This window comes from Erpetoichthys calabaricus, chromosome 16 (assembly GCF_900747795.2).
Source record: "Erpetoichthys calabaricus chromosome 16, fErpCal1.3, whole genome shotgun sequence".
NCBI lineage: Eukaryota > Metazoa > Chordata > Cladistia > Polypteriformes > Polypteridae > Erpetoichthys > Erpetoichthys calabaricus.
This window is the reverse complement of record NC_041409.2, coordinates 46,200,281-46,213,642: the sequence shown is the minus strand read 5'-3', so window position 1 is coordinate 46,213,642 and position 13,362 is coordinate 46,200,281. Positions and strand designations below refer to the sequence as shown.

At 44.9% G+C, this 13,362-nt stretch overlaps 1 protein-coding gene across 1 annotated transcript in view; it reads right to left on the bottom strand.

Moving 5' to 3' along the window:
* Positions 1-12,164, bottom strand: part of LOC114642736 (CD48 antigen-like) — a 38,522-nt gene extending 26,358 nt beyond the window's left edge. The window contains exons 1-2 of the mRNA XM_028791564.2: positions 11,971-12,164; positions 2,692-3,003 (exon numbers count right to left, since the gene is read on the bottom strand). Coding sequence (XP_028647397.1) covers positions 2,692-3,003; positions 11,971-12,034 — 376 coding nt within the window. The 5' untranslated portion in view covers positions 12,035-12,164. The remainder of the gene's footprint in view (positions 1-2,691; positions 3,004-11,970) is intronic.
* Positions 12,165-13,362: the final 1,198 nt, after the last annotated feature.

Genomic DNA, 13,362 nt, shown 5'->3' with positions numbered 1-13,362 from the left:
TCCCCAGCACACCACGGCGTAGAAGAGGGCACTTTCCACAACCGTCTGACAGAACATCTGCAGCATCTTATTGCAGATGTTGAAGGACGCCAGTCTTCTAAGGAAGTATAGCTGGCTCTGTCCTCTCTTGCACAGAGAATCAGTATTGGCAGTCCAGTCCAATTTATCATTCAGCTGCACTCCCAGGTATTTATAGGTCTGTACCCTCTGCACACAGTCACCTCTGATGATCACGGGGTTCAGGAGGGGTCTAGGCCTGCTAAAATCCACCACCAGCTCCTTGGTTTTGCTGGTGTTCAAGTGTAGATGGTTTGAGTCACACCATTTAACAAAGTCCTTGATGAGGTTCCTATACTCCTCCTCCTTCCCACTCCTGATACAGCCCACGATAGCAGTGTCATCAGCGAACTTTTGCACATGGCAGGACTCCGAGTTGTATTGGAAGTCCGATGTATATAGGCTGAACAGGACCGGAGAAAGTACAGTCCCCTGCGGCGCTCCTGTGATGCTGACCACAATGTCAGACCTGCAGTTCCCAAGACGCACATACTGAGGTCTGTTTGTAAGATAGTCTACGATCCATGCCACCAGGTATGAATCTACTCCCATCTCTGTCAGCTTGTCCCTAAGGAGCAGAGGTTGGATGGTGTTGAAGGTGCTAGAGAAGTCCAGAAACATAATTCTTATAGCACCACTGCCTCTGTCCAAGTGGGAGAGGGATCAGTGTAGCATATAGATGATGGCATCCTCCGCTCCCACCCATCCTCCGCTCCTGGTATGCGAACTGCAGAGGGTCGAGGGCGTGACGTACCTGTGGCCTCAGGTGGTGAAGCAGCAGCCGCTCCATGGTCTTCATCACATGTGATGTCAGAGCGACAGGCCGGAAGTCGTTCAGCTCACTAGGACGTGATACCTTTGGGACTGGGGTGATACAAGATGTTTTCTAAAGCTTCGGGACTCTCCCCTGTTCCAGGCTCAGGTTGAAGATGCGCTGTAGAGGACTCCCCAGCTCCAGCGCACAGGCCTTCAGCAGTCGTGGCAATACTCCATCTGGACCCACTGCTTTGCTGGCACAAAGCAAATGTACATTTTATATATATATATATATATAATGTACATTATTATTATATTATTATTATTATATCATTATATTATATTATATATATTGTGTACATTATAAATGTACATTATGTACTATACTGTACATAAAGGGATCCAAACTTAAACAAATTTCATATTACACACTTCCACACTTTGAATCATTTCTGTATTACCCATTTATAAATGAGTGTGTTATAATCTGATTGATCATCATAAAGGTTAAATATTTACTGTAGTCCTGGGCAAGACATTGTTGCGAAAAACTTGCATGTTGAGTCTGCATCTTTGTAAGACTTTCTTTTTTAACAACACAGAGGATATTCAACGTTCAGGGTTAAATTTACTCTCATATGCACAGAGTAACATCATTAATATCTGATTAACATGCTGAACATTGCTTGATCCTAAAGCATTGCTTGTCTAACATGTAGCTAATTTTCAAATCTCCGGAATCTTCCTTTCCCATATGGTACTTTACAATATTACAGTATTCTGTGATATGGGATATAATCATAGAGAAACAAAGATCTTGGGAAGGGTACAAGATGACCTGAACGGCTCCAAGGTCAATCCATCATATAGTTTTAGAAAAAATAGAAAACTACAGCCACAATTGTAAAAGAAATGTTACATTTATACTTATTTATGCAGCACAGAATTTTCCAAAAATTATGTAAATTCAAATTAATTAATTACACTCACAAGCTCTGCCCAAACAACAATGTGGGAGGCCAAAATACAATAAAAGGGTGTTTTTATTAAAAGGGAAGTAATAATTACTGCACGGGAAATAATAAAGTACATATACAGGGTAAAATAAGAAAGCCAACATTCACAATAGAAATCTCTGACTACCCCCTATGGTGTCTGATACACTTGCTCAATGCAATATAGAGCACACTTCCAAACTTTGTACTGTTGCCCCTTCCTACTACTAGCTGAACATTTGCCAGATACCATTTACTTAGTAGCAGAAACACACTTCAGTAATCACCAGAGAGCAGGTATGCATGGTCACCTTCAACCATATTTTACATTGGGTTCTAGGATGTGATTACCAGTCCAGGAGCAACTCTTTTAAGGTTGAAGAAAAAAAGTATAAGAAATTTGCAGAATTGGAAGAATAGTTTAATTTCATACTCTGCCTGATTGTGCTGCAGTTCAGGATAGATCGATGATTTTTTTTTAACTACATAGATAGGTTGAGAATCTTCCATACTAGAAAATTGTACACTTGTTAGATTGCTAGTATAAAGATGATCTAGCTGATGGGAAGGACGTTTTTAGCTAGTTTAATACTTATATTATGTATACAGTATATTTTAAATACAAATAATTCCATCCATCCATCAATTTTCTAACCCGTTGAATCCGAACACAGGGTCACGGGGGTCTACTGGAGCCAATCCCAGCCAACACAGGGCACAAGGCAGGAACCAATCCCAGGCAGGGTGCCAACCCACTGCAGGACACACAAATAGTTCCTGATGTGCATATTTTTTTAATTTCATATGCCTTATTTTTAACCTTAGTCTGTAAAATTCACTACAATAATGATTTTGGGCTTAACTGAAGAAAAATTTATCTTACCATATACCTGAAGTGTGACACAGTAAACAGGAAGCTGGTTTCTTGAAGTTGTAATCACCTGCTTGTATTCTCCACTGTCCTCTAGTCGTAGTTTGTGGATTGTTAAAGACCAGTCATTACTATTTAGCTGTACTCTCTCTCTCCAATCTGGAGCTGGAGCCTTCTGGGTAGACATTACAATTGTGTTTCCATCTCTTTTCCATGTTATACTTTCAATATCCGTGATATTAGTTGTACTTGAAGACAAGGTGATGGGCTTTCCTTCAGTCCCAAGTAAAATATTAGAGGATTTTATTACAGGCAGGTGAAAAACTGAAAGATAAAAAGGTATTAGAGCTTACTGCTTACAAAAAATGATTCATAATTCAATGATTATTTTTTTTCCAAAATGGTTTGAAAGAAAACAATCATAAAATAGCTTAAAAGCCAATGTAAACTTATGAAAAAACTGATACTTTCTGAGTAGTTCTGTTTCTTAAGCAATTTTTCAGCGAGTATTCCATGAACAGCTAATAATAGAATTTTGTGAAGAGCTCCAATAACACAAATGGCTATCATTCATAAGCACAAAGCTAATATTAAAAAGCCACATCAAAGAGAATTATGAAAATAAGTTAAAATGTTAGTAGATGTAGTCTGTTTATAGATATATGAAATATTTTGGATTTTTGGTATTTGGTACATGGTATTAATCCCCAAGGGATATTGTCTTTTCACTAATATTGGATTTTACCAGAGATAAACTTTGAAAATGAAAATTTGTTAATTTATTATTTATTAATTTAGTTATAATTCTAAGTTAAATGTATTTATTTCACTCTAACTGTGAATTTTAGAGCTAATGGAAATAACAGTTTTGCAGCAGAAGAAAACTGCAAGGGCAGGAAAATGAAACATCAACCAGCAAAAAAAGTTACACAAATTCCATAGTGATATAAAATGAATTGCTGAAAGACAACAAAGAGTGAAAATTAGCAAATAAATTGTAATAGTACGTGACTATACAGTCAGGTCCATAAGTATTTGGACAGTAGCACAATTTTCAGCATTTTGGCTCTGTGTGCCACCACAATGGATTTGAAATAAAGGAATCATTATGTGATTGAAGTGTAGACGTTTAGCTTTAATTTAAGGGGTTTACCAAAAATATTATATGAGCCTCTTAGGAATGACTGACATTTTTACACATGGTTACCCTAATTTCAGGGGCTCAAAAGTATTTGGACAAACTAACATAATCATAAATAGAATGATCATTTTCAATATTTGGTTGAATATCCTTTACAGTGAATGACAGCCTGAAGTCTGAACCCATGGCCATCTCCAAGTGCTGGATCTCCACCCTACTGATGCTTTGCTAGGCCTTAACTGTAGCTGTCTTCAGGTGCTGCTTGTTCTTTGGACTTTCTGCACTAGGTGCCATGGCTGTTATTCCTAAATGGCTCATGCAATATTTTTGTTGAACCCCTTAATTTAAAGCTGAAAGTCTACACTTCAATCACATCTTGATTGCTTAATTTCAAATCCACTGTGGTGGTGTACAGAGTCAAAATTTTAAAAACTGTGTCACTGTCTAAATACTTATGGACCTGGCTTTACTTCCTGTTCTTATACAGATTTTTTTTTGTAAGACATTTTTTGTGTATGTGATTGCATTCTTTTAACAGCATTATAAAGCAAAGCAAATGTCAACACAGAGATGCACAAATGTATCAAAAATGTAAACAAATCATGAAGGGCTTTATGGGTAGAAGTATTTTTTTTCTGATTTTTTTAAAAACTCTTTGCAAATTATAGCATTATTATTTTATACATATTTGGGCATTTTCAGAGAACCACCAGGTTTATATATATATATATGTATCGTGGCGGACAGCTGGGACCCTTGTCCGGCCAGGAAGTCTTGATGATGGAAGGACCGGGAGAGAGACAATACCTCGCCGGGACACGAGATTGCAGCCCCCCTGGATTGAATCTAGGCTCAGTCCTGCAGGGGCCTGTGGCCACTGCCAAGGGGTGCCTGGACAGTTTTTGAGTCCTGGACTGCAGCACTTCCGGCACATCCAGAAGGGCGGCCAGGAGAGGATCTGGGAGCACATGGAGTACTTCTGGGTGCCCATGCAGCACTTCCACCACACCAGGAAGTGCTGCCGGATGATCATCAGGCAGCACCTGGAGCGCTTCTGGGTGCAGCATAAAGGAGGTCGCCTCACTCCATTTGAGGAACCAGAGTTGGCAGGTGGAGGACAAAGCTTGTGGGAGACGAGTAGAGGCGGCAGAAGAAAGAGAAAGAGAAAGGACTAGTAGTAGTAGTATTATTTGTGGTTGTTTGTGTGCTGTACTGCAGAGGCAATGGTAAAGTAAAGGTGTGCTACTCTGTGTCTGTCTGTGTTTGGGTTAGGGGGCTGCACGACCCCCGATATTCCACAATGTATATAGTGGCCACCAGAGGGCGCTCTGCCGCCCAAACCTTACACAGAGAGATGCAGACGCAAGTCTAGACACACAACACAGCACTTTTTTCTCGCTCCCCAAAACACAGCACCATTATCACAATACAAGAGATCCATCTTCCTTTCTTCTCTCTATGCTGTTCCACTTCCACTCCATCTCTGGTAAGCTTCATCCTCTTTCACCCAGCTCTGGCTCCCTGAGTGAAGTGAGGCGGCTCCTTTTAAGTAGGTCCTGGGACTAATCCAGGTGGGTCATTAATCAGACCTGGAATCACTCCCAGGTATGGTGAAAGCCCAAAGTAGAGCTCTGCAGCTCCCCCTGGCGGCCCCCAAGGAACCCAATTGGGCTGTCTCAAACTCCAACTAACATGAAGCCCTGTGGGAATCTGTGGAGCCACAGCAACACAGGGGGGCTGCCGTCTGGCAATCCAGGGGAGGCAGCATCCTGTGCACGTTTGCTCCATGAATTGTTCCAGTATATCAGCCTCCTGGCCGGACAAGAGCCGCAGCCGTCTGTCACATTATACATATAAATTTACACCGGATAATTAGAATACAGTATGCACTGTGACGGATGGCCAGGGCCATTACCTTGCTGGGACGCTGACTGGGTGGAAGGACTGAGGGAGAGACCACATTGGAGTTATCTTCCCCGAGACACTAGAGGTCAGCCCCCCTGGGTTGCTATAGCACCATGGATCCCCGCAGGGCATGTCGGAAGTTGTAGTTTGGAGCAGCCCTGTTGGGCTCCGTGGTTGCTGTCAAGGGGTGCTGTAGGTACAGCTGAGTCCTTATATGAACCACTGTTTCTGGCAAGCCTTCTGGCAAGTGTTTCAGCCTGTCTGTGTCAGGGTTTGGGGAGCTGTATGCCCCCTAGTGGTCCACAGTACACAAACTAGAATATATAATATGATTAAGCATTTATTTTAATTAAGCAGTTGTTTTACTATATAATTCTGTATATTATAAGACATTATTCTTAAAGTGTAATGTAATCACACCAATATGTTTTAACCACTGTCAAACACTGAATTGCGCTAAACCTTAGATAGTTTAAACACTAGAATATACTCAGTTTTACATGTAACTATCCATCCATCCATCCATTCTCTTCCGCTTATCCGAGGTCGGGTTGCGGGGGCAGCAGCTTGAGCAGAGATGCCCAGACTTCCCTCTCCCCGGCCACTTCTTCTAGCTCTTCCGGGAGAATCCCGAGGCGTTCCCAAGCCAGCTGGGAGACATAGTCCCTCCAGCGTGTCCTGGGTCTTCCCTGGGGCCTCCTCCCGGTTGGACGTGCCCGGAACACCTCACCCGGGAGGCGTCCAGGAGGCATCCTGATCAGATGCCCGAGCCACCTCATCTGACTCCTCTCGATGCGGAGGAGCAGCGGCTCTACTCTGAGCCCCTCCCGGATGACTGAGCTTCTCACCCTATCTTTAAGGGAGAGCCCAGACACCCTGCGGAGGAAACTCATTTCAGCCGCTTGTACTCGCGATCTCGTTCTTTCAGTCACTACCCATAGCTCATGACCATAGGTGAGGGTAGGAACATAGATCGACTGGTAAATTGAGTGCTTTGCCTTACAGCTCAGCTCCTTTTTCACCACAACAGACCGATGCAGAGCCCGCATCACTGTGGACGCCGCACCGATCCGCCTGTCGATCTCACGCTCCATTCTTCCCTCACTCGTGAACAAGACCCCGACATACTTGAACTCCTCCACTTGGGGCAGGATCTCGCTACCAACCCTGAGAGGGCACTCTACCCTTTTCCGGCTGAGGACCATGGTCTTGGATTTGGAGGTGCTGATTCTCATCCCAGCCGCTTCACACTCAGCTGCGAACCGATCCAGAGAGAGCTGAAGATCACAGCCTGATGAAGCAAACAGGGTAGCATCATCTGCAAAAAGCAGTGACCCAATCCTGAGTCCACCAAACTGGACCCCCTCAACACCCTGGCTGCGCCTAGAAATTCTGTCCATAAATGTTATGAACAGAATCGGTGACAAAGGGCAGCCCTGGCGGAGTCCAACTGTCACTGGAAACGGGTTCGACTTACTGCCGGCAATGCGGACCAAGCTCTGACACCGTTTGTACAGGGACCGAACAGCCCTTATCAGGGGGTCCGGTACCCCATACTCCCGGAGCACCCCCCACAGGATTCCCCGAGGGACACGGTCGAACGCCTTTTCCAAGTCCACAAAACACATGTAGACTGGTTGGGCGAACTCCCATGCACCCTCCAGGACTCTGCTAAGGGTGTAGAGCTGGTCCACTGTTCCGCGACCAGGACGAAAACCACACTGTTCCTCCTGAATCCGAGGCTCAACTATTCGACGGACCCTCTTCTCCAGGACCCCCGAATAGACTTTTCCAGGGAGGCTGAGGAGTGTGATCCCTCTGTAGTTGGAACACACCCTCCTGTCCCCCTTCTTAAAGAGGGGGACCACCACCCCGGTCTGCCAATCCAGAGGTACTGTCTCTGATGTCCATACGATGTTGCAGAGACGTGTCAACCAAGACAGTCCTACAACATCCAGAGCCTTGAGGAACTCCGGGCGTATCTCATCCACCCCCGGGGCCCTGCCACCGAGGAGTTTTCTGACCACCTCGGTGACCTCAGTCCCAGAGATGGGGGAGCCCACCTCCGAGTCCCCAGGCTCTGCTTCCTCATTGGAAGGCATGTTAGTGGGATTGAGGAGGTCTTCGAAGTACTCCCCCCACCGACCCACAACGTCCCGAGTCGAGGTCAGCAGCGCACCATCCCCACCATATACAGTGTTGACACTGTACTGCTTCCCCCTTCTGAGACGCCGGACGGTGGACCAGAATCTCCTCGAAGCCGTCCGAAAGTCGTTCTCCATGGCCTCCCCAAACTCCTCCCACGCCCAAGTTTTTGCCTCAGCAACCACCGAAGCCACATTCCGCTTGGCCTGCCGGTACCTATTAGCTGCCTCCAGAGTCCCACAGGACAAAAGGGACCGGTAGGACTCCTTCTTCAGCTTGACAGCATCCCTCACCGCCGGTGTCCACCAACGGGTTCAAGGATTGCCGCCACGACAGGCACCGACCACCTTACGGCCACAGCGCCGGTCAGCCGCCTCAACAATAGAGGCACGGAACATGGCCCATTCGGACTCAATGTCCCCCACCTCCCTCGGGACATGGTCGAAGTTCTGCCGGAGGTGGGAGTTGAAGCTACTTCTGACAGGGGGCTCTGCCAGACGTTCCGAGCAGACCCTCACAACACGTTTGGGCCCACCAGGCCTGACCGGCATCCTCCCCCACCATCGAAGCCAGCTCACCACCAGGTGGTGATCAGTTGACAGCTCCGCCCCTCTCTTCACCCGAGTGTCCAAGACATGTGGCCGCAAGTCCGACGACACGACCACAAAGTCGATCATCGAACTGAGGCCTAGGGTGTCCTGGTGCCAAGTGCACATATGAACACCCCTATGCTTGAACATGGTGTTTGTTATGGACAATCCGTGACGAGCACAGAAGTGCAATAACAAAACACCGCTCGGGTTCAGATCGGGGGGGCCATTCCTCCTAATCACGCCCTTCCAGGTCTCACTGTCATTGCCCACATGAGCATTGAAGTCTCCCAGCAGTACAAGGGAGTCCCGAGAAGGTATGCCCTCTAGCACCCCCTCTAGGGACTCCAAAAAGGGTGGGTACTCCAAACTGCTGTTCGGCGCATACGCACAAACAACAGTTAGGACCCGTCCCCCCACCCGAAGGCAGAGGGAGGCTACCCTCTTGTCCACCGGGGTAAACCCCAATGTGCAGGCTCCAAGTCGGGGGGCAATAAGTATGCCCACACCTGCTCGGCACCTCTCACCGGGGGCAACTCCAGAGTGGTACAGAGTCCAGCCCCTCTCAAGGAGATTGGTTCCAGAGTCCAAGCTGTGCGTCGAGGTGAGCCCGACTATATCTAGCCGGAACCTCTCAATTTCACGCAGCTCAGGCTCCTTCCCCTTCAGAGAGGTGACATTCCACATCCCAAGAGCCAGCTTCTGTAGCTGAGGATCGGACCGCTAAGGTCCCCGCCTTCGGCCACCACCCAACTCACAGTGCACCCGACCTCCTTGGCCCCTCCCATAGGTGGTGAGCCCATGGGAAGGGGGACCCACATTGCCTCTTCGGGCTGTGCCCGGCCGAGCCCCATGGGTGCAGGCCCAGCCACCAGGCACTCACCATCGAGCCCCACCTCCAGGTCTGGCTCCAGAGGGGGGCCCCGGTGACCCGCGTCCGGGCAAGGGAGAACGCCGTCCAAATTTTTTGTTCATCATAGGAGATTGTGTTGAACCGCACTTTGTCTCATCCCTCACCTAGGACCAGTTTGTCTTGGGTGGCCCTACCAGGGGCATAAAGCCCCGGAGAACAGAGCTCCTAGGATCATTGGGACACGCAAACCCCTCCACCACGATAAGGTGGCGGTTCGAGGAGGGGTACATGTAACTAGTCCACCAAAATAAGATGACACCCTGAAAGCTGATACCAAAGACTGGGTAGAGGATTAGCAATAAAGAGGCACCATTGAAAATGTCCTGGACAAAGACAGAAAACTATCAAGAGGTGCTAATTAATAGCTTAATAAATAGCGGGCATAGTTGTACAGAAATCAATGAGAGGTAGGCATGACTGCACAAAGGTGTCAAATTGTCCATTAGCAAATATTAGGATTGTGAAGGCATCTTTTCTATGATAAAGAAATATAAATGCCTTAAAGCTGAATTGTAGTGGTTTTCTGCCTGGACAGAGCAAGGCATTTTATTATCTTTACTTAATGTCTAAATCGAAACCAGAAAGCTTTTGTACTCTGCATGATTTCGTGGCTTTGGATGTTATTGGTTAGGGAATTTGTTCTTTGATAAAACCTTGTGATGGACAGCCAGGTCCCATGCCCGGCAGGGGCGCCCCTGCTGCATCTGTTCCAGGGGAGCAACCATGGGCAGTTCAATACCTCCCCCGGAATGCTTGATGGCAGCCTCCCTGGTGGACAGTGATCCCCCAACCTTTCGCATGGCTCCATGGGAGATGGAGTCTTCCACAGCCTGGTTGGGAGCTCGGATGGCCACTAGGGGGAGCTGCATGGAGTCAACAGCCCGGCTGGACGAATTTTCAGCCTCACCCGGAAGTGCAATTAGGACCAGGTGGTCAAGCACCTGGAGCACTTCCGGGTGGGCTATAAAAAGGGCCAATCACCACCACTCGAAAGCCAGAGTCGGGAGGAGGAGGACTAAGCTAGAGGAGGAGTGGTGGTAAAGGAGAAGAGTGTTTTGGTGGTGTTGTAATTGTGCTTTGGGACTGTGTAGGGCTGTGTGGCACGGGGAAGACGTGTCCTACAGTTGAAGAATAATAAAGCCAGTGTTCATTTTGTACGTGCCTCTGCGTCAGTCTGTGCCGGGTCGGGTGCTATACGGTGTCCAGATTACAACCTACAATTTTAAGTTAGCATTTAACTAACTTTTTCCAATATTTTATTGTTTGTATTTCATATTTTGTCTTTGCTCTGTTCTATGTTTTAGCTCTTGTTTTATTTACATTTGGAAAGTATTTTGACCTGCATTGTGGCTGCATCTTTTTCAGGATCCCAAAATTGAGAAGCTACTGAGTTGGCAAGGTAGGATCCAGTATAAGTCAAAGGCATAACAAATTAAATTTCTTAGCCCAATAAAGCTTTTTTTAAAAGATTTAGTGAAAATTTAAAAAAAGAGCAAATAACGAAAATTCAGAAAAAAGAATTGAAGTAGAATATTCCATTTCAGTGTAGCTTGAGTGTTATAATAGAATGTCCCATAGACTATGTATTAATATATTGCATTAATATATAGGCAAAAATTTTAACATAACTAAGAAAATTCTTCTATCAACTTAACATAATCTAAATAACTAACAAATGGCTCTTACATGCATTGTATATGTATGAAAGGTGCAACATAAATAAACTACATTATTCTTATTCTTAAAGATACAGTAGTTGTTTGTTCCAGTTAGAATGAAGCCACAGTTTACCATGCAACTACAAACTGTTGGTGAAAATGAGTATTAACTTTCTATGGTATTTCAGGATTATCCACTGTAAGGTTTTTAAAAGAATGACGAATGAACTAATGGCATTTAAGACGTGGGTTTTAATTCCTTTTATATCTTTACTTACTTTAGTGCCTGGAGCGTACAGAACTTTCCACTCTCTTCCAGTCTCAGTCATTCTTGCTAACCCACAAGACCTGACTAATACCTTTTCAGCATGCCAAGAATAAGTAATTTTTTTTTTTTGTTCTTTATTTCGTCTTATACGATTTCTCGTATTAGAAATTTGTTAGTTTTCGCATACCCCTTGGGGTCAGAGCGCAGGGTCAGCCATTGTACAGCGCCCCTGGAGCAATTACAGGTTAAGGGTCTTGCTCAAGGGCCCAGCAGAGTAGGATCTCTTTTGGCAGTGACGGGGATTCGAACCGGCAACCTTCTGGATACCAGCGCAGATCCTTAGCCTCAGAGCCACCACTCCACACTAAAAGACTTCTTTACTCAAAATAAAAAATATTGATTTGTGCCTTGTTATGTTAACTTGTTCAAGAAGGCTTCCATAGATTATATTAATGTACACATGTGAGTTTGCATGAATCTTGCATGAAACACTGACAGATTGTAAATGCAAAATAATTTTGTTAAACCAATTCTCCTTCTGCAGATTCTGATCAGTTTAAAAAGCTACAAATACTGAAAGATCAAGATTTTACCTTATTGACAAAAAAAAATCATTTTCATAATCTGGCCCCCACTCAGAACTGATCAAACAGCTCTGCAATCAGACTTACCCGAGAGCATTAAGCAGAAGCACAATCCTTGGATGACATTTTCCAGGTGAATTATCCAAGACATTTTATTCTTGATAAGCTCAGCTTTCTGTTATCCCTGAGATTCAAATGTCTTGAAGCACAATTTCTTCAGAGAAACTACTTTATTTTTATTTAGATTGAATTATTGTATAGATTTTGGAGTCACACATGCCTTACACAGTAAGTTATAAAAAACAGGAACTGCAGTCAACTGTAAAAAAAAAATGATAGCTTTATTTTGCGGTTTCCGTTCGTCCTTCTCATAGCTTCCGTTCGTAGCTTCTTTTATTCAGCAATTACCTTAATTTAGGCAGTAAATAATTAAAAGCAATTGAATTAACCAGATAAACAATACAATGCAATGCACACATGTAAAAGGTATATACTCAGTACATGTGTGTAAGTAAACTTTGCCTATAAATGATCTATTTCTGTTTATTGCTGACACCAAATTAACAGAATTCCATTCTGAGAGTTTTCTCAGCTGCTTTCAAATATTAAGCAACACTTCAGAATTTGTGCGTTAAAGTCCTGTGTTCGGATTCAGCGGGTTGGAAAATGGATGGATGGAAGTCTTGCTATATGCATTTATTAGTCACTTATTTAAGTAACATTAATAAAGCCTTTGTGAAGATCTTTTTACATAGCAGTAAACAGTGGCATTTTGGCATTAAAACTGGTGGGGCTTAACAAGAATTCTCCCATATGAGTGGAGAAGAAGTATATTAGTACCACTTTTCAAGAATAAGGGAGATATGCAGAGGTGCAGGAACTACAGGGGTATAAAGCTGATCGGCCACCCCATGAAGATATGGGAAAGTGAGATGGATCCTAGGCCGAGAGGAGAGGTGGTGATCTGTGAGCAGCAATACGGTTTCATGCCCAGAAAGAGTACTACAGATGCAATGTTTGCTTTAAGAGTGTTGATGCAGAAATACAGATAAGGTCGAAAGGAATTGCATTAAGTGTTTGTGGACTTAGAGAAAGCTTATGGCACGGTGCCAAGAGAGGAAATCGGGAGTAGCAGATAAATATGTGAGGGTGGTGCAGGATATGCATGAGGACAGTGTGACTGTGGTGAAGTGGGCGGTAGGAATAACAGCCTGGTTCAAGGTGAGAGTGGGATTACATCAAAGATCGGCTCTGAGCCCTTTTCTGTTTGCAATGGTGATGGTCAGGTTGACAGATGAGGTCAGACAGGAGTATCCATAGACTATGATGTTCGCAGATGACATTGTGATCTGTAGTTAGAGACAAACCTGGAGAGGTGGAGGTACGCACTGAAGAGAAAGAGAATGAAAGTCAGTAGAAGTAATAGGGCATACATATGCATGAATGAGAGGGAAGGAGGTGGAAGGGTGTGACTGCAAG